Source organism: Sardina pilchardus, chromosome 12 (assembly GCF_963854185.1).
Source record: "Sardina pilchardus chromosome 12, fSarPil1.1, whole genome shotgun sequence".
In the NCBI taxonomy this organism is placed as follows: Eukaryota; Metazoa; Chordata; class Actinopteri; order Clupeiformes; family Clupeidae; genus Sardina; species Sardina pilchardus.
The window spans coordinates 18,386,207-18,405,995 of NC_085005.1; the positions used below are offsets into that span (position 1 = coordinate 18,386,207).

General features: G+C 41.2%; 2 protein-coding genes across 7 annotated transcripts in view; both read left to right on the forward strand.

Moving 5' to 3' along the window:
• Nucleotides 1–5,477, forward strand: part of tnfaip2a (tumor necrosis factor, alpha-induced protein 2a) — a 13,522-nt gene extending 8,045 nt beyond the window's left edge. Inside the window, exons 12-13 of one of the 2 annotated variants that reach the window (XM_062550814.1) lie at nt 2,281–2,413; nt 4,284–5,477. In XM_062550814.1, the coding sequence (XP_062406798.1) occupies nt 2,281–2,413; nt 4,284–4,442 (292 nt within the window). In that variant the 3' untranslated portion in view covers nt 4,443–5,477. Of the gene's footprint in view, nt 1–2,280; nt 2,551–2,987 lie in introns of both variants that reach the window. The other variant, XM_062550815.1, reaches the window with a different exon arrangement.
• Nucleotides 5,478–10,780: 5,303 nt separating this feature from the next.
• Nucleotides 10,781–19,620, forward strand: eif5 (eukaryotic translation initiation factor 5). Of its 5 annotated transcripts, none has more exons than XM_062550154.1 (12): nt 10,781–10,894; nt 11,166–11,409; nt 12,460–12,742; nt 13,119–13,200; nt 13,425–13,597; nt 15,356–15,467; nt 15,834–15,952; nt 16,434–16,595; nt 17,322–17,483; nt 18,004–18,168; nt 18,443–18,583; nt 19,108–19,620. In XM_062550154.1, exons 3-12 carry the CDS (start codon nt 12,671–12,673, stop codon nt 19,204–19,206), a joined length of 1,287 nt encoding a protein of 428 aa, XP_062406138.1. In that variant the 5' UTR covers nt 10,781–10,894; nt 11,166–11,409; nt 12,460–12,670; the 3' UTR covers nt 19,207–19,620. The 5 variants fall into 5 exon arrangements, with proteins under 5 accessions (XP_062406138.1, XP_062406136.1, XP_062406137.1 ...); XM_062550152.1 differs by having other exon boundaries at nt 12,463–12,742; XM_062550153.1 differs by having other exon boundaries at nt 11,166–11,372; nt 12,463–12,742.
• The last annotated feature ends 169 nt before the right edge of the window (nt 19,621–19,789 follow it).

A 19,789-nucleotide genomic window follows, 5' to 3' on the forward strand; every position in this document is an offset into this window, starting at 1 on the left:
TCTATGCCCTTTGACCTTCTATCTCTATTGAAAGTAAAGTATTGAATTGAGCATAGTGACAGAAGCACACATAGGCTACAAGTGACCTGCACCTTCTTATCATCTCAGGGTTCAGCTCTGCCTGTGAAGTATCAGTAAAGCTCTTCCTCTAGTCAGTAACACCATTCATTTCATGCTGTAACATAGCCACAAAATGTCTGCCCCTCTTGGGAGTGGAAAAGATAGGCTGTCATTGTTTATTTAGAGCCTAAAGGTGCTCTGAACTGAAAGAGAACCCAACCCTCTATGGGTGTGGACAGGTAGGACATCAGAAGCTGCCGTGTAACAGCATCTGGTCAATGACTTTGAAGTATCTTCCTCTCAGTGTAGCTCTGATGCCATTGTCTTTACTTTACAAATACAATATTTTTTGTTGACTTTTAAGAAGTTTCAGGTGTGGTCCTTGATTGCAGTCTGTCATAATCTTCTAATTGTCTGTTCAGCGTGTGTGCTCAACATAAAACCTTGCACACCGTTTTTCCACAGTCATGGCTCTTCAAAACAGTATTTAAACCATATGGTATTCTAGCCAATCAGCACATTTTTCAGGAGCACAGTCTAATTTAAATGGCTGTCGACCTCATCAACTTTTCAACTTTTTTTAGAAATTATTATTCTCTTCTGTTTTTCCCAGGATTGTAAAAGTGGATGCCCTCCCATTCTTGCTGTAGATTGATTGCTTTGCTCTATTTTTGGTTATCCTGGACAGATGATCAGTCATCACACTTACAATCAACATGTTGCTTCAGGAGTACAGGAAGTCAGTTCATTTGACAACCTTGCCTGACCTCCTGGCCTACCAAAAGGTGTGCCAGGAAGGTAGCCCATGCGTGTCTACGGTCTGCTGAATTGCTCGAGCCTGTCCTGATGCAAATGGGAAATCACTGGAAAGAACCATATGAGCCACAATTCCCGTATATTACTCAAGAGAGAGAGAGACGCTCTTTTAACCCACCTCCTCATTGGCTTCCTCCTATTGTGTTTTATGGCAGGAAATCCTTGAGTAAGATATACCGTAAGAATAGTGTTAATGAGCTTTTCTCCACCCACCCTCTTGCTGATGCGGATTGCTGGAACGATTAACGATTAACTGCCGAATTATTGGCACCCGTATGTAATGAGTGGGAAAGGGTTGAGGAAAATCCCCATTTACCAAGTGTTGTCTTTACTTGGAAAATTCCTGCGAAGGAATGTGGACATGCGTGGACAAATTTTCCACTATTTCATGAAATAATTTTTTGGGCAGTATGCCCTGTTCTGGGGGCCCCCTGCCCATCCATGTTCAAACATGTAAAGCCCAAGGTAGGGAGAGCAGCAATAAACCCCTCATGGGACACTGAACAGAATAAACATCAATGACAAGACATTGATAAGTCAGAAGTATGAGGGGGTTAAGGGGAAGAGGTGAGTGGCAAAACTACAGAAAAAGCAAATGGCAGCAGATTGGCAAAGGCAGTTTAAAAAAAACGCTCTGAATTATCTCCACCAATGAAAGCAGGGATTGGCCGGCTGGCACTCAGCTGGCAATCAGCTGAGCGGTTAGATTGACAGTCAGCTGGGCCATCCAGGGAAGCTAGCGAGACCTGCCTGCACTAATGCAGTGCTCTATTTGGTTATTTCATTTGCGTGTAGTGTGGTTGCTACACATTGTGCAGTGTGGGTGCTACATGGATAGTTAGTGAGGTTCCCCACTTTGGGTGCACATTGGGTGCCTAGATAAAGCGCTATAGAACATGCAAGTTGTTGTTGTTGTTTGTTGTTCAGTGTGTTATTAAAACCCGCTTTGCCAATAATACTGAGTGTTCTCTTGTAATAAATAAGATGATTGAGAACACAGAAGAAGGGATTTGATCCTTTTTTAACCATTACTTAGCGCTGAATCTCTCCGGATCTTATAGTCCTGGATCGTCTGTTGTGTCTTTTTATGATCATTGCATATCATGTTGTAAATAGAATCCTTTTTGTGGTTAATTAGGAGAGTTAATATAGTGCCAAGTCAGGTGGTTCAGGAGTGACTTGGTAATTGTGTATTTGTGTATAGGATGTCATAATGATAAATATTGATGTATAGTTTTTAATGGGAACCATGATCAATAGGTGATATTACTGTATATTACTGGCATTCAGAAAATGTAAAGCGTTGTTTCCTGGCAATTAATCATGAATTATTGAGTGAAATGAACATTTATCAATCTCATAATCTCTCTCTCTCTCTCTCTCTCTCTCTCCTCTCTCTTTCAGTGACAAGCACGTCTCTGCCCTGTTGCATCTGAAAACCCACCTCACGTCAATGGAGATTCGCCGGATTCGGGAGAGCCTGGCAGAGAACCGAGGCACCTCTAGCGAGAGACCCGCTCCTGTTTTCTTCACCAAGGTTCCTGTCAAGTAGTTGGAGAAAAGCAAGCCCCCTGCCTTTACTATGTGATTTACTCAGTTGTAGTCTCTAGTACCTAGAAAGGCTAATGATTTGATAAATAAACAGATGTTTATTTCAGTTAGCTGCTGGAGATAATATGTGACCATTCACAGCGAAATCAGTCGTTTTGCGCACATCGTTATTTTGAGAAAATCAACAATAACAAACTTCCGGGTTAAAATGTTGAATTTCACGTTTTCGCATAGTTCGGATGTATACAGTCTACAATTTCATATCGTGAGCGCATTTCACTGAAAAACCTACGTTTTGACTGTTAAACCCGGCGAAGATTCAACACATTTGCTGTCATTCCCATTGTGCACGCGCTGCTTAAACAGGTGATTTCTCCTCTTCTGGCATATCGTGACAGGAGAACCATGTCAACTTTGGATGCGGTTATCTTAGCGATAGTTTGTGTAATACCCTCGATACACATATCGTTGGAGAGCTTAGTTTATGGCCGTTCACGTGAGCACAATAACTTAATTTACTACATTTTACCGAAACGACTGGTTCCGCTTTACAGGGTCACATATTAATAACCTGTTGATACTGAGCTGTAGACTAATAATGACTAAGGGGATGTAACATTTTGCGTTTCAACAAAGCTTAGTCACTTTAAGTCCTCACATCAACAGGTATGAAAGTCTACTGGTGAAACTGTAAAATGTCCAAGATTTGACACCATGTCCCTTGGCATGACACAGTCATTACATTATTAGTGATGATGGGTAACGTACCACTTAAACTCTTCATACGAATTTACTTTTACAAAATCTGACTAAAGGTAATTTCAATAGCTGAAATGTTTAATGTATATAATGTGGAGCTCATAACTGGTCAATTGTGATATATGACCATTGATAAATAGAGACAAAACAAAAATGAAACATTAAATCGTTCTCTTTGAAGAGTGACAGAAGATAGCTTTTAGCAGGCTATCCCGAAGCCTTGCCTTGTCAGCAATTTTAGTTCATACCCTTGTGTGCATTATTTGCTGAAATTCTCCTCACAGTCTAACAGCAATCTGCACAACGTCCAACCTATCAAGACAGGGAGATATGACATTGGTTTCCATCACCACTAACTGTGGCAATTGACCAGGCACTAATCAAACACACAGGATGCAGTGAGACAAACAAGATGTTTGTTTTGTTTCCTGAGACATTGTGGGGTGGGGCCTTGAACGTTTCTGTATCATTTCCCTGATACACTGACCCATAATGGTGACTCGAGCTCAGGGCTACTCACGAGGCTTCAGGCGGAAAAGCCTCTTGCCAGCTGTCAGGAGAGCTTGGCATTCCCCAGAAGCAGGGAGATTTGTTTACCTTATTTTCCGACCCCTACTAAAAGCTGGTGCGTGGGCTGATGGGCCCTCGCCAGAAACGCAAACGGATCCCCCTATTCAGTGTGGAGGAGTAGAAGGTTGCTAATTTACTGCAAAAGTCCCTTCTAACTTTTTTGCCCACATGGTCTGGGAATTCTCCACGCAGGAAGGTGCTTGTTTACACCCTGTTTCTGTTTGAGTGGTCCTGGTCAGTTGGTGGGTGCTGCAGTTTCCTTCAGTCAGTGAATGGCTGTTCTACGAGGCCCAGACTAGTCGCCACCAAACTACAGAACAGTGATTTCTTCTCTGTTTTGTAAGTTTGTGTGTGTGGCTGTTGTAAGGTAATTCAAGTAATTAAAGTAAAAAAAAAGTTGTTTGTCATACAACTCCTTTTTTTCTGCATAGCTGAAATGCAACTGCAGCATGCATAATCATGTGATACCCTGAATAATTCACTGCTGGAGCGATTGAAATGGTCTGTCTTGGTTGTTATGACGACAGGCGCTTGTACCGGACAGATTGCCCAGTCGGTGGTGTAGAAAGACTCGTGAACGTGAATTGATGGCGGAGAGAGACGCTGTCCCGAAACACTGCTCTCCACTTCACTGCTGTCTCAACTTCTTTCAACTCCCATCGGCTCTTAGAAAATTACTCTCATAAGCTATATTCAAATACAAAATACAAATAGGGATTTATTATTTATATTCTGTGTACTGTATACAGTATGTTCAGATAAGGTCATATTTACATATACATACATAGTATGATATGTATGCTGTATTTAAATGAAATGCCTTATTGACTTTACAGACTTTTCACTGATTTACTTAGTGAATTCTGTTAGTTGTTTTGTGTGAACTCCATGTTGTATATTTTAATTAGAATGGTTGGGTTCAGACCAAATACTGCCTCAGATAGCCTACAATCAAGTTTACTCCGTAAGATTCACTTATTTCCGCAAAATGACATGGCTGAGTTCTTCAGAGAAAACATATATGATATTGTACTGTACAATATAGGCTCAGTGTGCGTCATTCACAGATGATTAATCATGTGATGTGCACTAACTCACTAGATTTGGTTGACGTGTTGAGCCGAGACTCTTGTGAAGACACATTGTCATTACCCTCCACCCCCCCACAAGCACAAGCACAGGCTTTCAGGGGAGAAAGGACCTCTTTATCCACATAACAAACACACTTTATATGCGCATGAGACTGAATGACTCTAGTCGTGTCATGAACATGTGTCGTCACACACATCACGTACTGTACAATCAGTGTGTTGATTATGACATCATAAAGGACAGCAGGGGGATCACAAGTGACAGGGTTCAGACAAAGTCTGCTTATCGAGGGGGTCGAGGCAGAGTAATCAAGGATCTTTGTTCCTATAGCACCCACTTCACATAGTTCTGTGCCATGGGTGTGAGTCATTAGGCCACATTCTTTGTTTCTATTTCTGACTCAAGGGAATTCAGACCTGGCATGTGATATGCTGCTGCCTAATTTTTTTGTTAGGAAGTGTTATTGTTAACCACTATGTAACATAATAGGCCCATTTTAAAGATGCTTCTAGCCGTGCATTGTATGCATCTATTTGTGCTTGTTTTGTATCCTGAGATGTGTATAAACGTGTAAACCTGTAAAGTTAATCTATTGCTTGGGTGAACATTAAATAAAACGATGAACAGTGCCTAATGAAGTTTGTGACTGAATTAATTCCTACTCAATCCATTTTCTCAACTTTGTTGTATAATGTACATTCCACTTGAACACTTCTGGAAGAATCAAACAATTTTGTTTAAGTCTTTGGTCTCTGGTATCTGTATTTCATCAGTGACAGTATCTCTTGACTTTGAAATTGCAACACAAAAAAGAAACCCCATTGGATTTAGAATTCCCTGTAACAATCGACTGCGAGGTTGTTTATGAAGCCGAGTGAAGCTTGTTGGCACAGGCCCATGGGTGAATAGCTCACACAGCTGCTGAACAGATGAATGCTATTTGCCTCAGTTGTGCCTGTTGTAGTGCACTGTGAGTGTTCATATGACAGCTCTCCCAAGGAGAGGAATGTGTGAGATGATGTGCTGAAGTTCAGTTGTTCAGTTGATAGCACATAGTACTAAACGTTAGTCTTTACAGTACAATGAGTAGAAAATATGTTATGTGAATAATATTTATAACTCATACAAATTCAATGTCCCTAAAAGATCCAAAGGGTGCATAGTTCTTTTTTATCAGGGCATCTCACCTCACCCTACTCCAGACCCTGACTCTCTCAGGTCGGCATAAGAAGCTGTTCATCACTGTATTATTATTATTATGTAATAATAATAATGATAATAATAATAATAATAATAATCTGAAACAATAATTGTAAACTAGTTACAAAGTGCTTTACATATATAAAAGAATAAACAGAACAAATATTAAATGTATAAAAAATAATACAAATCAAATATCAACATTGGCAATAATAATAATAATAATAATAATAATAATAATAACAAAATACTGCAATAATTAAACACTATACAAGGCAGAAACAAAACAAGTCAAAACAAAAATGAACTTTTTAAAAGCTTTACGATGATGAGTTTAACAAGATGTCATAGAATCAGCTAACCTTATTTGCTCAGGTATTAGTCTATACTTGCACCCGCTGCCAAAGAACCATTTTCCCCAGATGCCTGCCAGGGAAGGGTGTTGATTGTGGTAGTAATCATGGAGACTGACTGCACACATCATACCAAGAACATGTATATACTGGTACCCTAACGGCAAGGTTTGTTGTCATAACAGTAAGTGTATTACCGTCTGGGGGAACGCAAACAAAGCAGAACTCTTTCATTGACTGAAGGCAGGAAACTATTTGAAAAGAGACCAGTCTAAAGAGATACAAAATCAAAAATCATCTTGCTTTTAGGATCATGTTGTGCTTTTGTTAGAAGTATGTTTTATTTCATAGAACAATAGTACACGTTCTATGCATTTCCCCTAAGCTGCAGCTGGACGGACGGCTTTCTCCAAAACACATGGACAAATTCACATGCCATTCACACACGAACAAATGAATATGCCATTCACAGACTGACAGATTCACATACATGCTAACTGAACTAAGTTCATTAGGAGGCAATTGCTGAAGTGCCTGGATTCTTTGGAGTCCAAACTGAAACTCTAAGAGGGGTGCTTTTTTCCCCTTGTGTTGATTTTCTTTAAAAATGCATTTGCGCATGTTCTTCAGTGTTCCACATGGGCTTCTTTTCCATGACGTCGGTATTTTATTTTATGTAGACAAGGGAGGTCGTAAACAGACACATACATAGTGTGTGTGTGTGTGTGTGTGTGTGTGTGAGTGAGTGTGTGTGTTTGTGTGTATGCGTGTGTGTGTGTGTGTGTGTGTGTGCGTGTGTGTGTGTGTGTGTGTGTGTGTGTGTGTGTGTGTGTGTGTGTGTGTGTGTGTGTGTGTGTGTGTGTGTGTGTGTGTGTGTGATATAAATTAAAACAAGCAAATGCAATTATAACAAGCAGATGCATGCTCAGAGTTCTCTTTATGATGATGCAATGACCCAAAAGAAACAGGTCTTTACAAGCCCAAGGCAGCTGAGAAAAAAAAAGAAAAAAAAAACACCAACAAGGCTGGTACCGAAGGCAACATGCTAGGGAGTAATGAAACAGGTCAAAGTTTTAGCATCTGGTATGTTATGATTCCTCTGCTGATAGTTCGTCAGGCTACCATGTTGCCAGGCTGATGGCCCATCTCACAAGGTGTGTCTTTCTCATGCAGTGGACAATGAAGCCCTTATGAGAGGGGATTCTTTGTTTCATATTTGACTTGAAATTCACAGAGTTGAAGGCCACAATCCAGAGAAGACAATAAAAAATGGGCTATGACCATGGAAGCAAAATGGCTTTTACATGAATCCGTCCATCAGTGGTTGGCATGCCGTGGAACAATATTTGCATATTTGCATGTAAAATTAGTACAGTGGGTGAAAAACAAATCAGTTAGGTGCTGCTAATAAAATAATCAAAACGTGCTACATGCATTACAAGGCTGAGTGGCCTATAGGTCTGAATGTGTGGCAGATCATCTCAGCATAATCATTACCTCTCCTTGCAAAAATGCAAAATTAGATTAATCTATCGCCATCCATGCTCTTATCATCATATACGCCACCAAAGTGCTCAACTGAATGATGATGTTTCAAAAGTATCAGGACGACTTAAGCTGCTCATGGTGAACTGTGCTATGCTTCCCTCTAGTGGAGACTTTTATGCCTTCAGCAACTGGCACTTGGAACTTGGTCATTCTAAAAGTGTTGCATTTCGCATCTCCCCGTGACCACAGACCACCCATTACTGATCAGTCATCATGATGCTGTCATAAGAGTTTTTTTCAGTAGCAATTAAAAAAGCAATCAAACTAATATCAGTAGCTTGCTGTGGTTATTGTTGTTGTAAGACTGGCAGGGTTTCGTTGTGCCTCACAGTAGGTGCTACATAGCTCCAATAACTTTCACCTGCATGCTGTTTTTAGAGGTGGAGTTAAGCTCTCATCCCTCTCTACCATTTTTCTGTTATACTCTTCAAATGGTCCCATTTCTCCTTTACAGCATTTACAGGTAGAACATTTTTTTAATATTATTTATAGATAGCTGTTTCCCAGGTTGTTTGTTTTTGTAAATGCTTAAAGCAATGTGATACACAGTTAAGTTCAGTATAATTTAATGAGAGAGAGAGACATGGAAAGCATTGGTTTGTTAATTTTTTTGTGGTTTCTGCATTTTAAGCTCTCTTCCTCACTTGTTATTTCAATAGACCAAATTCAGATTTGTATTCATTTCTCCCCTCTGACCGGTACATTTTAGCCACATAAACTTTGCAAGTGATCTCACAATGAAAGTTGAATAACAGCAAAGGGAAAAATGCCTGCATGCAGGGAGAAATCTAGGTAAAACTACAAAAAAGTAGTTCAAGCTACTTTGTGAAAAAGGTCCAATGATAAGAAATCATCACTATAGGCCTACACAAAAAGTCACAGCACAAATGAAAAATGCTGGTGTCCAATATCTATGCTCCAGAAACAAAAGGCAGGTGTGGGTACTGGTAGCCTGGTTGTACCATACCCTCGTACTAAAATCGTACAGAGGAATGGTGAAGGGAAATGAAAATTGAGCGGAAGCTTACGTATGGCTATGCCAGGCTTGGGTACTGGGGTATTGTATCAAGAAAGATTAGATTGCCAGTACAAATTCTGATTCAGAATGTTGAAAGCAATAGCCAAATAGGCTACTTTTCAGATGAGATGGTAATCCAGTTTACATTCCCAGTGCAGTTCTGGAGTATCCCTGAAACCTGTCCTAACAAAACAATCTATGGCGTCTAAGTACAAAATTGCAAGTGATGTTATAGTTTCTTTATAAACAAACCTGGATGTACATGTAGGCTACTGTATATTGGACTACAGCTGAATAGACCAACACTGTTTAATTCACATAATGGCGAAATATACTTTTCCTTTAACTTAAACCATTATACATACTACTCCAAGCTCAAAGGGCATTCTTCTGCAGACTTGGGTGTGTTTGGTCACTGATTCCTCTTGCGCTGAGGTCAAAGGTTGAACGTCATGGTCAGGGACATGGCTGAGTGATCAGGAACAGATGTAGAAATGCTCTGAGCATATCTGGAGTGTCAACTGGTTTGTGGTATATTGGAGACAGTGGAGGCCTTGTTCGACCGTCTCACTGATTTCATTTGCTTCTTGGAACACATGCCAGTTATGCAGAAGTAGTGTGAATGTAAGTATCGACCAAAGGCAATACAAAAAACAGAACTTCTTTGGGTCAGTTATGTCAAAAGAGTTGTTTAGGCTATCTGTTGGCCCTAAAATGTTTGAGAATCAAATCATGAACAACGCAGTCAAAGTAGAATGCAGTGAAAATTTGGAATGATCAACACCACCAACAGCACCATGAGAACAAATAGGCTAAAATAAAACATTACTGCATTGTAATAGCTATTAGACCAATAGCTAACACTGTAAAATGGTAGACTATATATAGTGGCTCTATATTAGGAGATCCTCCTCTGTGCCTGAATAACATAAGAACAGACCCCTCAATTCCAGTCAACAGTCAACAGTAAGCCAGCCGCTACCCTCTGTAATCCCCAAGGTAATCCAGAGAGACCACAGCCTCTGTTTGCCCCAACATTCCTACCAAACGGGCCACCCTATGTGCTGTCAACTCTGCCAGAAAACCCCATTGTTTCAAGTAAGGGATGAAAACATGTCTAGATCGTTCGGTCTGTGTGTCATCCTTTGGCACTGGGTTTGCAGGGTATTTATGGTGTCACAAAACGTGGAATGTACCCTGAAAAGGAGGGAATGAGCCAATCAAAAGCTAACTCTATTCAGTCATTGGGAGCTGAGCCACTGTTGACCATGTGGTCACCTGTTCATTTAGCATCTACTACAGTAAGTACTTTGTGAGGCAAATCCTTTGGAAATGTTTCGAAGAACAGTGTTGCTTTGTTGTGGTGGAATCTTTTGCCCTGAAAGATAATCACATGAATCACATAGAATGTAATGTGTTCAGATGAGGACATCAGACCAAAGATTTGGTAACCTATAAGAATTATTTAAACATATTATGGAACCATTAGGCCTATATAAACTTAAAGAATAGCAATAGCCTACTTTACAAGGCTAAATTAAGATAGGCTACAGTAGAAATGGAAAATTAATATAACCTACTTTAATTGGGTCAGTGTCATTTTGTACTAATGAACAAAAGACAAATTGATCAAATAGCCCACACAACTGCATGCAAATTTGGGCTAGGCCACAAAAATGTGTTATGTGTTCATCTGCCACCTTTTCATCATATGACCTGTAATTTTAACTTTTGATTAGGCCTACCCCTACTGGATCTAAGATTGGCAAGACAAAGGACAAATGAAATGGTAGAGTTGCACAGTCATTTATAATCAATGGGCGGAGTAAGTTGAGGAGCAAGTTAAGATTCACTGTCACGTTGCAAACGCTCATTGTGGCATAGCATACACGTTGCCTGAAGAGGTAGCTAGCTTGCTGCTAGAGAGGTGAGTTCGTTGTTGAAATTGACATCATCTATTCGAAAGCAAATGATAAGAAATTAAGGAAAGAAACCATAGCTTTGATTTATGTTTCGATCATTCGATTGGTGTTAGCGCTTGATTAATATAATTCTATCAACATTATGTTAGCTAGCATGTTTTGCTAATAGCGTGTAGATAGCTTTGGCTAGTTAGCCAGTGACAACTTGTCACACATCGAGCCTAATTTTGTTGCCTGGTAAAATAATGCAATTATTCCTTTTTGTTTTCGTTTCAGATTCGTTATTTCGAAGGTGTACAGGCATCATCCTCGGATTTTTTGCTAACCACTGCAAGGTCTAGCTCAACAATCTTGGCTTAACACTAGCGGCGTGGTGCTGTATCTCGTTACAACTGCATCCAAAAATTGATTATAACCCAAAAACTACTTCACTGCGTCTCTGGGCGACCAGCATTGTGTTTATGTCTTTGTTTTACGAAAACGGTGAGTACCCGGACGACAGGAGCCACGGATGGGAAAGGTACATATCCCTATATATAGCCACACATTTCCCCCCAGTATTCATGTATGTCTGATGTAACCTTAATGGTAGCTAGCCAGCTAGCGTTATTTCCTTGAATGCTAGGTCGCCAGCTAATGGATAGCTGGTGAAACTAGCTAACGTTAGCAAAGCGATTGAGGTCTCAGGAATCAAAATGGCGCCCCATTCTCGATTCGCAACGAGTGTAGCTTGCTAGCTAGCGATGTCTGATTAGTGTGACGCACTCTGCAGCACTTTGCTCCATCTGGTTCTGGCAACGTGTTCCTCATAATCCACTCCTACTTTCAACAACTCTTCTTCAGTGTTAATTGTTTTCAGGTGATATTTTGAGGATAACAAGCTTCCAAAGTCATACATTGCTTTCTAAACGGTTAACGTTAACATTATCGATACCAGTCGTGCTCTGGCACCACGTTGCAGTGATACGGTAATGTCAACGTTCATATTGATGTTAGCTCAAGTGGATCGTACTTGGCTTTATTTAAGAAACATAATGTTTGTCGCAATCCACAGTAACATTTTCTGCCTTTCCTCTTGTTATTTTATATAACGATGACGAAAATGGGTTGTTTGAATGTTGTTCTGGCTTTGATATCAAATACGAAGTGAGACGTAATAATTATTTATCTGGTTAACGATAACAGGTTTTTGGTTACCCAAACGAACCAATATTAAGTATAGAAGCGTTACATTAACGTTACGAAACCGGTTGCCCGCTCTGCTGCAATATGTATTTGACACGTCAGCCTGCTTACTTGATGGTTGGTAGGATGAAAGAGCATTAAAATATGGGAAGACCATCATTTTTCACATAAAATGTTATACATTTTGGCATATGGAGCATTGCTAAACATTTCACACCCACCCACAGACCATGTGTTGCAATAAGATAACTGGGCATGGCCATTGGCAGTAGGAGGGTTGACTGCCCTTGAGCATGCTGTTTGTGTGTAACCCAGTGAAATGTTATCTGTCCTAACCAAACATTACTTATTTTCTCCCTCTTTCTTTTTAAACCCCTTTTCCTAGCAGAGCTGTCGCGCAGCTGTCGGAACCTGTGTGGAGGGAACTTAGTCCACAAGCAACGAGCCTGGAGCCTCAGTGGCAACACCTTTTTCATGTCAGAGACCGAGTCCTCTTGCAGTCGTTTATGTCATCCCCCCCTCTCCAGGCAGACAATACCAAGAATTGCCAATTCAAGATCTTTTCGTCTTGCTGATAGTACCGACTCGAGGCCAAGATGTCTGTCAACGTCAACCGCAGCGTGTCAGACCAGTTCTACCGCTACAAAATGCCCCGTCTGATTGCTAAGGTGAGTAAATGGAGTATTACAGGTGTCCACTTGGGTACTTGGGGTCCTCTTAAGTTGGGCCAACATTGTTATACATGGGGCAAGATTTGGAATATACATGGGGCAAGATTTTGAAAAATATTTCAGGACAACCACATAACTGGTTCCATGTTTTGGTTGAATACACATGGCAAGTTGCTTAATTAAAGATTTAAGAAAAAATACGCCTGAAAACATTGCTTGAAAAGTGGCCTGGCATCCTGAATCATCAGTTTTAAGATTAGCTTGAATGGCTAATGCTTTCTGACCTTCCACTCCTTCATCTGATTCACCACTTCAGAAATTATTTCTTTGATGTCCTTTCACATTTAACATTGGGCCTGTTTTCTCTACTCAGGTGGAAGGCAAGGGTAATGGAATAAAAACTGTCATAGTCAACATGGTTGATGTCGCCAAGGCTTTGAACAGGCCACCAACGTGTAAGTATGTCACATGAGTTGCAGTTGTTTCTGGGGGTCAGATTTCAGTCAAGTGATTTCTAGATTCATATACTGGTGGCTTCTGTATTCTTCTTGAGAATAAAGACCCCTCATGGTTTCAATGTGACCAGTCATCTTCTGAGCAAATTATTGTTATACAGCAGTAACAGTTTTTTTGGACAGTCATCTTTACAGACCTTTTTCCCCCCTCCTCTTCCTTCTAGATCCCACCAAGTTTTTTGGTTGTGAGTTGGGCGCTCAGACCCAGTTTGATTCTAAGAATGACCGTTACATTGTCAACGGATCCCACGAGGCGAACAAGCTGCAAGACATGTTGGATGGATTTATCCGGAAATTTGTGTTGTGCCCAGAGTGTGATAATCCTGAAACAGACCTGGTAAATAGGCACACATGTTTTACCCTCTCCCATTAATCCAGATTTACTTTGGAATGCCCTAGACTAAACTCTTGATTAATTGACCAAAGGTAACAAATGATGTTTCATTATTGCAATACAAATGTATTATACAGAAATGACAATAGTTTGCTGAAGCCCTCATTGCCCTGTAGTGTAAAACAAGTGGCTGAACTCAATGGCACCTCTGTGTCATTTTTTGCTGAGTGAGGTGGTTCCAATGAGGTCAGCTTTGTTGCCAGAGATGCTAGGATTGGGACTCTGCAAATAAAGGACACCATTATGAGATGGTGCTTGTTTGGTATATCCAACCTAGATGCTTTTTGTGTGTGTGGCTGTGGCCCTGTTTTTTGTTGAATTTGTGATGTCCTAAAAGCAGAGTAAGATGGCTGCTGCCCGTTTTGAGGTTCTTATTGGTGGGTTCGGTGTTCTGGTTCTTTCCAGAACAATCTGCTCGGTTTGCTTTTTGGACTTTGAGCAGATGTTAAATCTACTCTCATACTACTCACTAGGAGTTAAGCGACAGACAGGACATTTGATCCATACCCCCAATTTGGATATCACTGTTCAGTATGACTGAACTCTCATTAAACCCTTGCTTTAAAGTGGTTCACAATATAGAAGAATGTTCAAAACTACCCTGCTGAAACTTCTTACAAACTTGCATTTCGCAACAATTTAAGGTTCTAAAATTCCATTCAGTCAACCACAATTTTCTTTAGAACGTTCCAGCATTCTTGTCACACTGGTGTGACCGTGCCTGGTGAAGGGTTAAGTTGATCAATATTTGCACCCATACTGGGTGTTCTCTGAATGCCTGGCTGCAGTGTATTGAACCTTGAGGTGCATACTGCAGCAGTTTGGGACGAAAACATGCCTCCCACTGATCTTCCCTGTGGTGCAAAGTTGCATTTCCACTCTCCAATGCAGCAGTGAAGTTACTGTGGCGCCTCTGCAGTGCAGATGGTTTGTTTTGTGATTTTCTTCTCCACCCCCACCACCCCTTCTAGCCTGTCTTTATTTTTTCATAATCGGCCTCCTTAGTGGTGCTGTTGCCCCTGCTGTTTGGGAGGAGAAGTGGAGTGACTTTGACCACACACACACACCTGCAAAGGCTGAGCTGGAACATTTGCGTTCCGTCACACGCTGTGCACTGCACAGCCTTCACGAGTGTGAAGACGACTAGTGTGTCAGACCCGCTGATTCAGGAGATCCCAGTCATGTATTATTCACAGTGCTGAGTGGCAGTTATGAATCATCCTCATGTGATGTTTAACCGCCACCCCACCCCCACCCCCACCAGCGTGTTTTCTCCAGGTCTGCCTTTAACATAAACGTGATCTCTTGATCAAGTGTTGGGCATGTATTGATCAGTTTGAAGGATGGGAGAAACTTTTATCAGTTATCAGCAGTAGATGTGGACTGACTATGAAGTTGTATAACTATTTCTTATGAGTGGAGTGACCTTCATTTAGATGTAGCCCTGAATTGTTAGGAATGGTTACTGGACCAGTTAAGGCCCCTTAGGAGGATGGTGTTAATCACTGGTTTAGACAATATGTGGACTGAATGATCTTCAGTAATGCATCACTCTTCTTTTGTCACAACAGTGGCCATAATCAGGGCTCTATGATCTAGGTTAGTTATGTTGGGCTATATTGATCACCTACATGGGTGTATTAAACCTGCTCTTAAACACCATGTGCTTTCCTGAATGTTTCTGTCTTATTCTTGTTTCAGCACATCAATCCTAAGAAGCAAACCATTGGGAACTCCTGCAAGGCCTGTGGCTACCGCGGCATGCTGGACACACGACACAAGCTCTGCACATTTATTCTGAAGAATCCGCCAGGTGGGCCCTTTATTCAGACAACAGTTCGGCGTTGAGAAACCGTGATCAGATGTATAGCATACCGACAGACATGAGTTCTCACGTAGTCTGCACTGTGTAGAAAAGTGGCATTATGTTGAATCACTGTTTTCTTAAGTCCAATTCCTGGGCGGTGGGGTAGTGGTTTATTTATTTATTGATTTATTATTTTTAGATTATTTCAGCTTCACACATGAGGAGTCATTCAAAGCTCTCTGATTAGCTTCCAAAGCTATGTAGTAGACAACGTTTGAAAGCTGATGTGGAGCAACTACAGTGCCATAGAACTGTAGACTGTGTCTGACCACAGGCTGATTTTCATGTTCACTCCTGTTCTTCCTGATGCAGAGAATGAGAGTGGGTCTGTGAAGAAAGAGAAGGAAAAGAAAAACCGAAAGAAGGACAAAGAGAACGGCTCCGGTGGAGAGGCAACAAACCGTGATGACATTGACGCACCTGATGCAGTGGTGAGTAGAACTTCACTGTCGAGCTGTATTGAGATAACAAACCCCAGCACCTCATGTAGGCCTGTTTCAGTTATTAATTTAATTTAATTTATTTTTATTTATTGCTTCACAAATGAAGAACTATTAACTCAGCTCTCTGAAAAGCTTTCAAAGCTATGCAGACGACTATGTTCGAACACTGATGTGGAGCAACTTGAGTCAATATTAAATTCCATAAATTGTACAAATGTACTATATACTTTAGTATAGAATACATTGAAGCTTATGTTAGTGACCCTGATGGTTACTGTGATGTGTAGTGGTTCTTCAGCTTGTAGCACACGTAGCCTTGCTCTCTCCCCCTCGATAAAGGCGTTTGTATATTTTTTTTCGTAGCAAAGGAAATCTGTTGGGACGGTACATGATCAAACCTCTCCACGGTTTTAACAGAACTTCTTTGTCTTTGTTTCCCCCCATCTCCCTACCCTCTGTCTCTGTGCAGGATGGGGACGATGACGACGAGGACTGGGCAGAGGAGACCACCGAGGAGGCCCAGCGCCGGCGCATGGAGGAGATCAGCGAGCACGCCAAGAACCTCACCCTCAGCGAGGACCTGGAGAAGACCCTGGAGGAGCGGGTCAACATGTTCTACAACTTCGTCAAGGTGAGCCCCAGCACCTGAAATTAAATAGGCCTGTGTTGAGTTTGTATGTTTTATTTATTTATTTATTTATTTTTTTTGGGGGGGGGGGGGGGGGGGGGGGCTTCACAAATGAGGAGTTATTAACTCAGCTCTCTGATAAGCTTTCTAAGCTATGCAGACGACTATGTTCGAACACTGATGTGGAGCTATTAATCAAGATTAAATACACAAGTTGTACAAGTGACTTTCCTGACATGAGCATATATTTTTATTTTTATTTTGGTGATCATGATGGTTATTGTGATTTGTAGTAGTTGTTCAGCCTGTAGCTCAAGTAGATGATGGTGTCCACGTTTCAGCTGGAACTAATTAGTGAGCATCCAGCTGTCTTTTACAGATACGGAGTGTTGTGCTATCATGCCTATCGAGTAGTAGGTCCAGGTTCATAATACTGTGTTTGGTCATCAAAGGCAAAATAGAAAATGACCTTTCTGTTCAAACATGCTTCATTTCTTCAGTACAGACTTGTATAAATACTGTACATAAATATTGTACACAGGAGTAAAGTGCAGACTGAAATGGTCATTTGTATCAAATAAATATGTTGACACAGATTCACTGGCATCTCCCATATTTTCTTGTTGGGCTAGCATAGAATGAGAAGACTGCTCCAATCCCTTCATGTAAATGTGAAATAACGCAGCAGTCCTCCTGTCCTTGACTCTGTTCTGTCTGTTTTGTCCACAGCAAAAGAAGGAGGAGGGAGTGATCGACTCGGCCGATAAGGACATCCTGGCTGAGGCGGAGCGTCTTGACGTGAAGGCCATGGGCCCCCTCATCCTCAGTGAGCTGCTCTTCGACCAGAACATCCGCGAGCAAATCAAGAAGTACAAACGCCACTTCCTCCGTGTAAGTCAACATATTCTTTTTTTTATTTTAAGGGGGGTAATATGTGATCGGTATGACTGAACTCTCATTAAACCGTTGCTTTAAAGTGGTTCACAATATAGAAGAATGTTCAAAACTACCCTGCTGAAACTTCTAACAAACGTACGTTTCGCAACAATTTATGGTTCTAAAATTCCATTCAGTCAACCACAATTTTCTTTAGAACGTTCATTTTCCAGCATTCTAACATGCGCCTTTGGTATTATTTTTTTGTCTTCACAAATGAGGAACTATTAACTCAGCTCTCTGACAAGCTTTCCAAGCTATGCAGACGACTATGTTCGAACACTGATGTGGAGCAGTTTGTGTATTCAATCATGATCATGTGACTCAAATTGTACACATGATTGGTTACTGTGATGTGTAGCGGTTCTTCAACCTCTCTGTTTAGCCTCCATCTAACCTGCTGTGTGTGTGAACCACTGTGCTCGTCCTCCACTGCTCTTGACCTCTCATCCTCCTTTTCCCTCCTCTCCTGCAGTTCTGTCACAACAACAAGAAGGCCCAGAAGTACCTTCTGGGTGGCTTTGAGTGTCTGGTGAAGCTCCACCAGAGCCAGCTGCTCCCACGCGTCCCCATCATCCTCAAGGACCTGTACGATGCAGACATGCTCGAAGAGGACGTCATCCTCGCTTGGGCCGAGAAGGTGTGTGTGTGTGTGTGTGTGTAGTGACGGGACTCAAATTGAAAATGGTGGGAAAACGGGTAAAATGTGATGTATTGCGGCCTTCGTAGTATTATTATTTTTTGGCTTCACAAATGAGGACTCAACTCAGCTCTCTGAAAAGCTTTCTAAGCTATGCAGACGACTATGTTCGAACAACTGATGTGGAGCTACTGTTGTATAGTATTATTATGTTTAAGTATTGGCAGCATAGTTACTTTAGGTTGTGCCTCATGTGAATGCTCTTGTCCTTTAGGTGTCCAAAAAATACGTCTCCAAGGAGCTGGCCAAGGAGATCCATTCCAAGGCTGAGCCCTTCGTCAAGTGGCTGAAGGAGGCCGAGGAGGAGAGCGAGGGAAGCGAGGAAGAGGAGGAGGATGAGGAGGACAACGTGGAGGTAAGGATGACCAATGTTTTGTTTTTAAATTTGTTTGTCTGGATGATTTCTTATAGCAACGTTTTTAACTGCTGAGGTACATGTTTATCAAGCGGCTAGTTTTGGTTATCTTGAGTGATAGTCATGTGAGAATAACCATATAGAATATGTATAATGCACTTCTGTGTTTGGGTTGGAGCACACTGCTAAAATGATGGGTGGAAAAATACAAAAATTCACAGCTCTATGTTGCAGACTATCAAAGCTTGCACAGTGCTGCTTTAAAATTGGCAGTATTTGTACAGTTTTCAGATGATTTCTGGTTCCGCTTTAGTCCTCAACCCCAGTGCCAGCACTGACCAAACTATTGGTCGGGGCTTCTCAATTTAAAGCAGTGTTACTCCGAATATTTAGTTAGTTCTACAAGGTTATTGTGCGAGATTTGCTTAACTGCAATATCTGCATACCATAGGCTGATTTAAGATGTACCCCGGAGTACTAAGGTTAACTGTAGACTAATGTCATTTTCTTGTCGTCCTCTGCAGGTTGTCTATTCCTCCTCGGCTCGCGAGCTTAAAATGGAGACTGTGACACCCGTGAAGCAGGAGAAAGAGGAGGATGACATTGATATCGATGCCATTTAAGAAACACACACACATACACTCTCTCAAAAAAAGAAAAACGGGATAAAAAAAAGCAAAAAAGAAAAGATGCCTCTAAATGCTCTCTGAAGCTTCTGACTGTCACGGAGCAGTCGGACGCATGCCTTTGATTCGTCTCTGCTCGATCAAACGCCGCTCCTCGTTGCAATCATGATGTAGCGCTTGCGAAAAGGCTTCTTAATTTTTAGCATCACCACCACCTCTCCCATCCCCATCTCTCCGCTCCTCAAACCTGCCCTAGCCCTACTGATTGACTTGAGCTGTTCTGCTGTTCAATTTGTAGGTGTGAAATATGCTAGAAACTAGAGCACTAAATGCACATGTATTTTTATTTTTTTTTCTCTTCTCTTGTGTTACTTTTGAACTATTAAAGAATGTTTGACATTAAGTGTAAAATGGCTCTTACTGGTTCTTTTGTGGGTGAATTCATCGATCCTTTTTAGAAGCGATTGCGGTGTACGCCACATTTGAGCTTGTTGGAACGTCAGTAATATTTCAGTGATTGTGTTTACGGTCACTTGGGTCTTGTGGAAATGTAGGCCACAAAGCCCAATTATAGTAGATG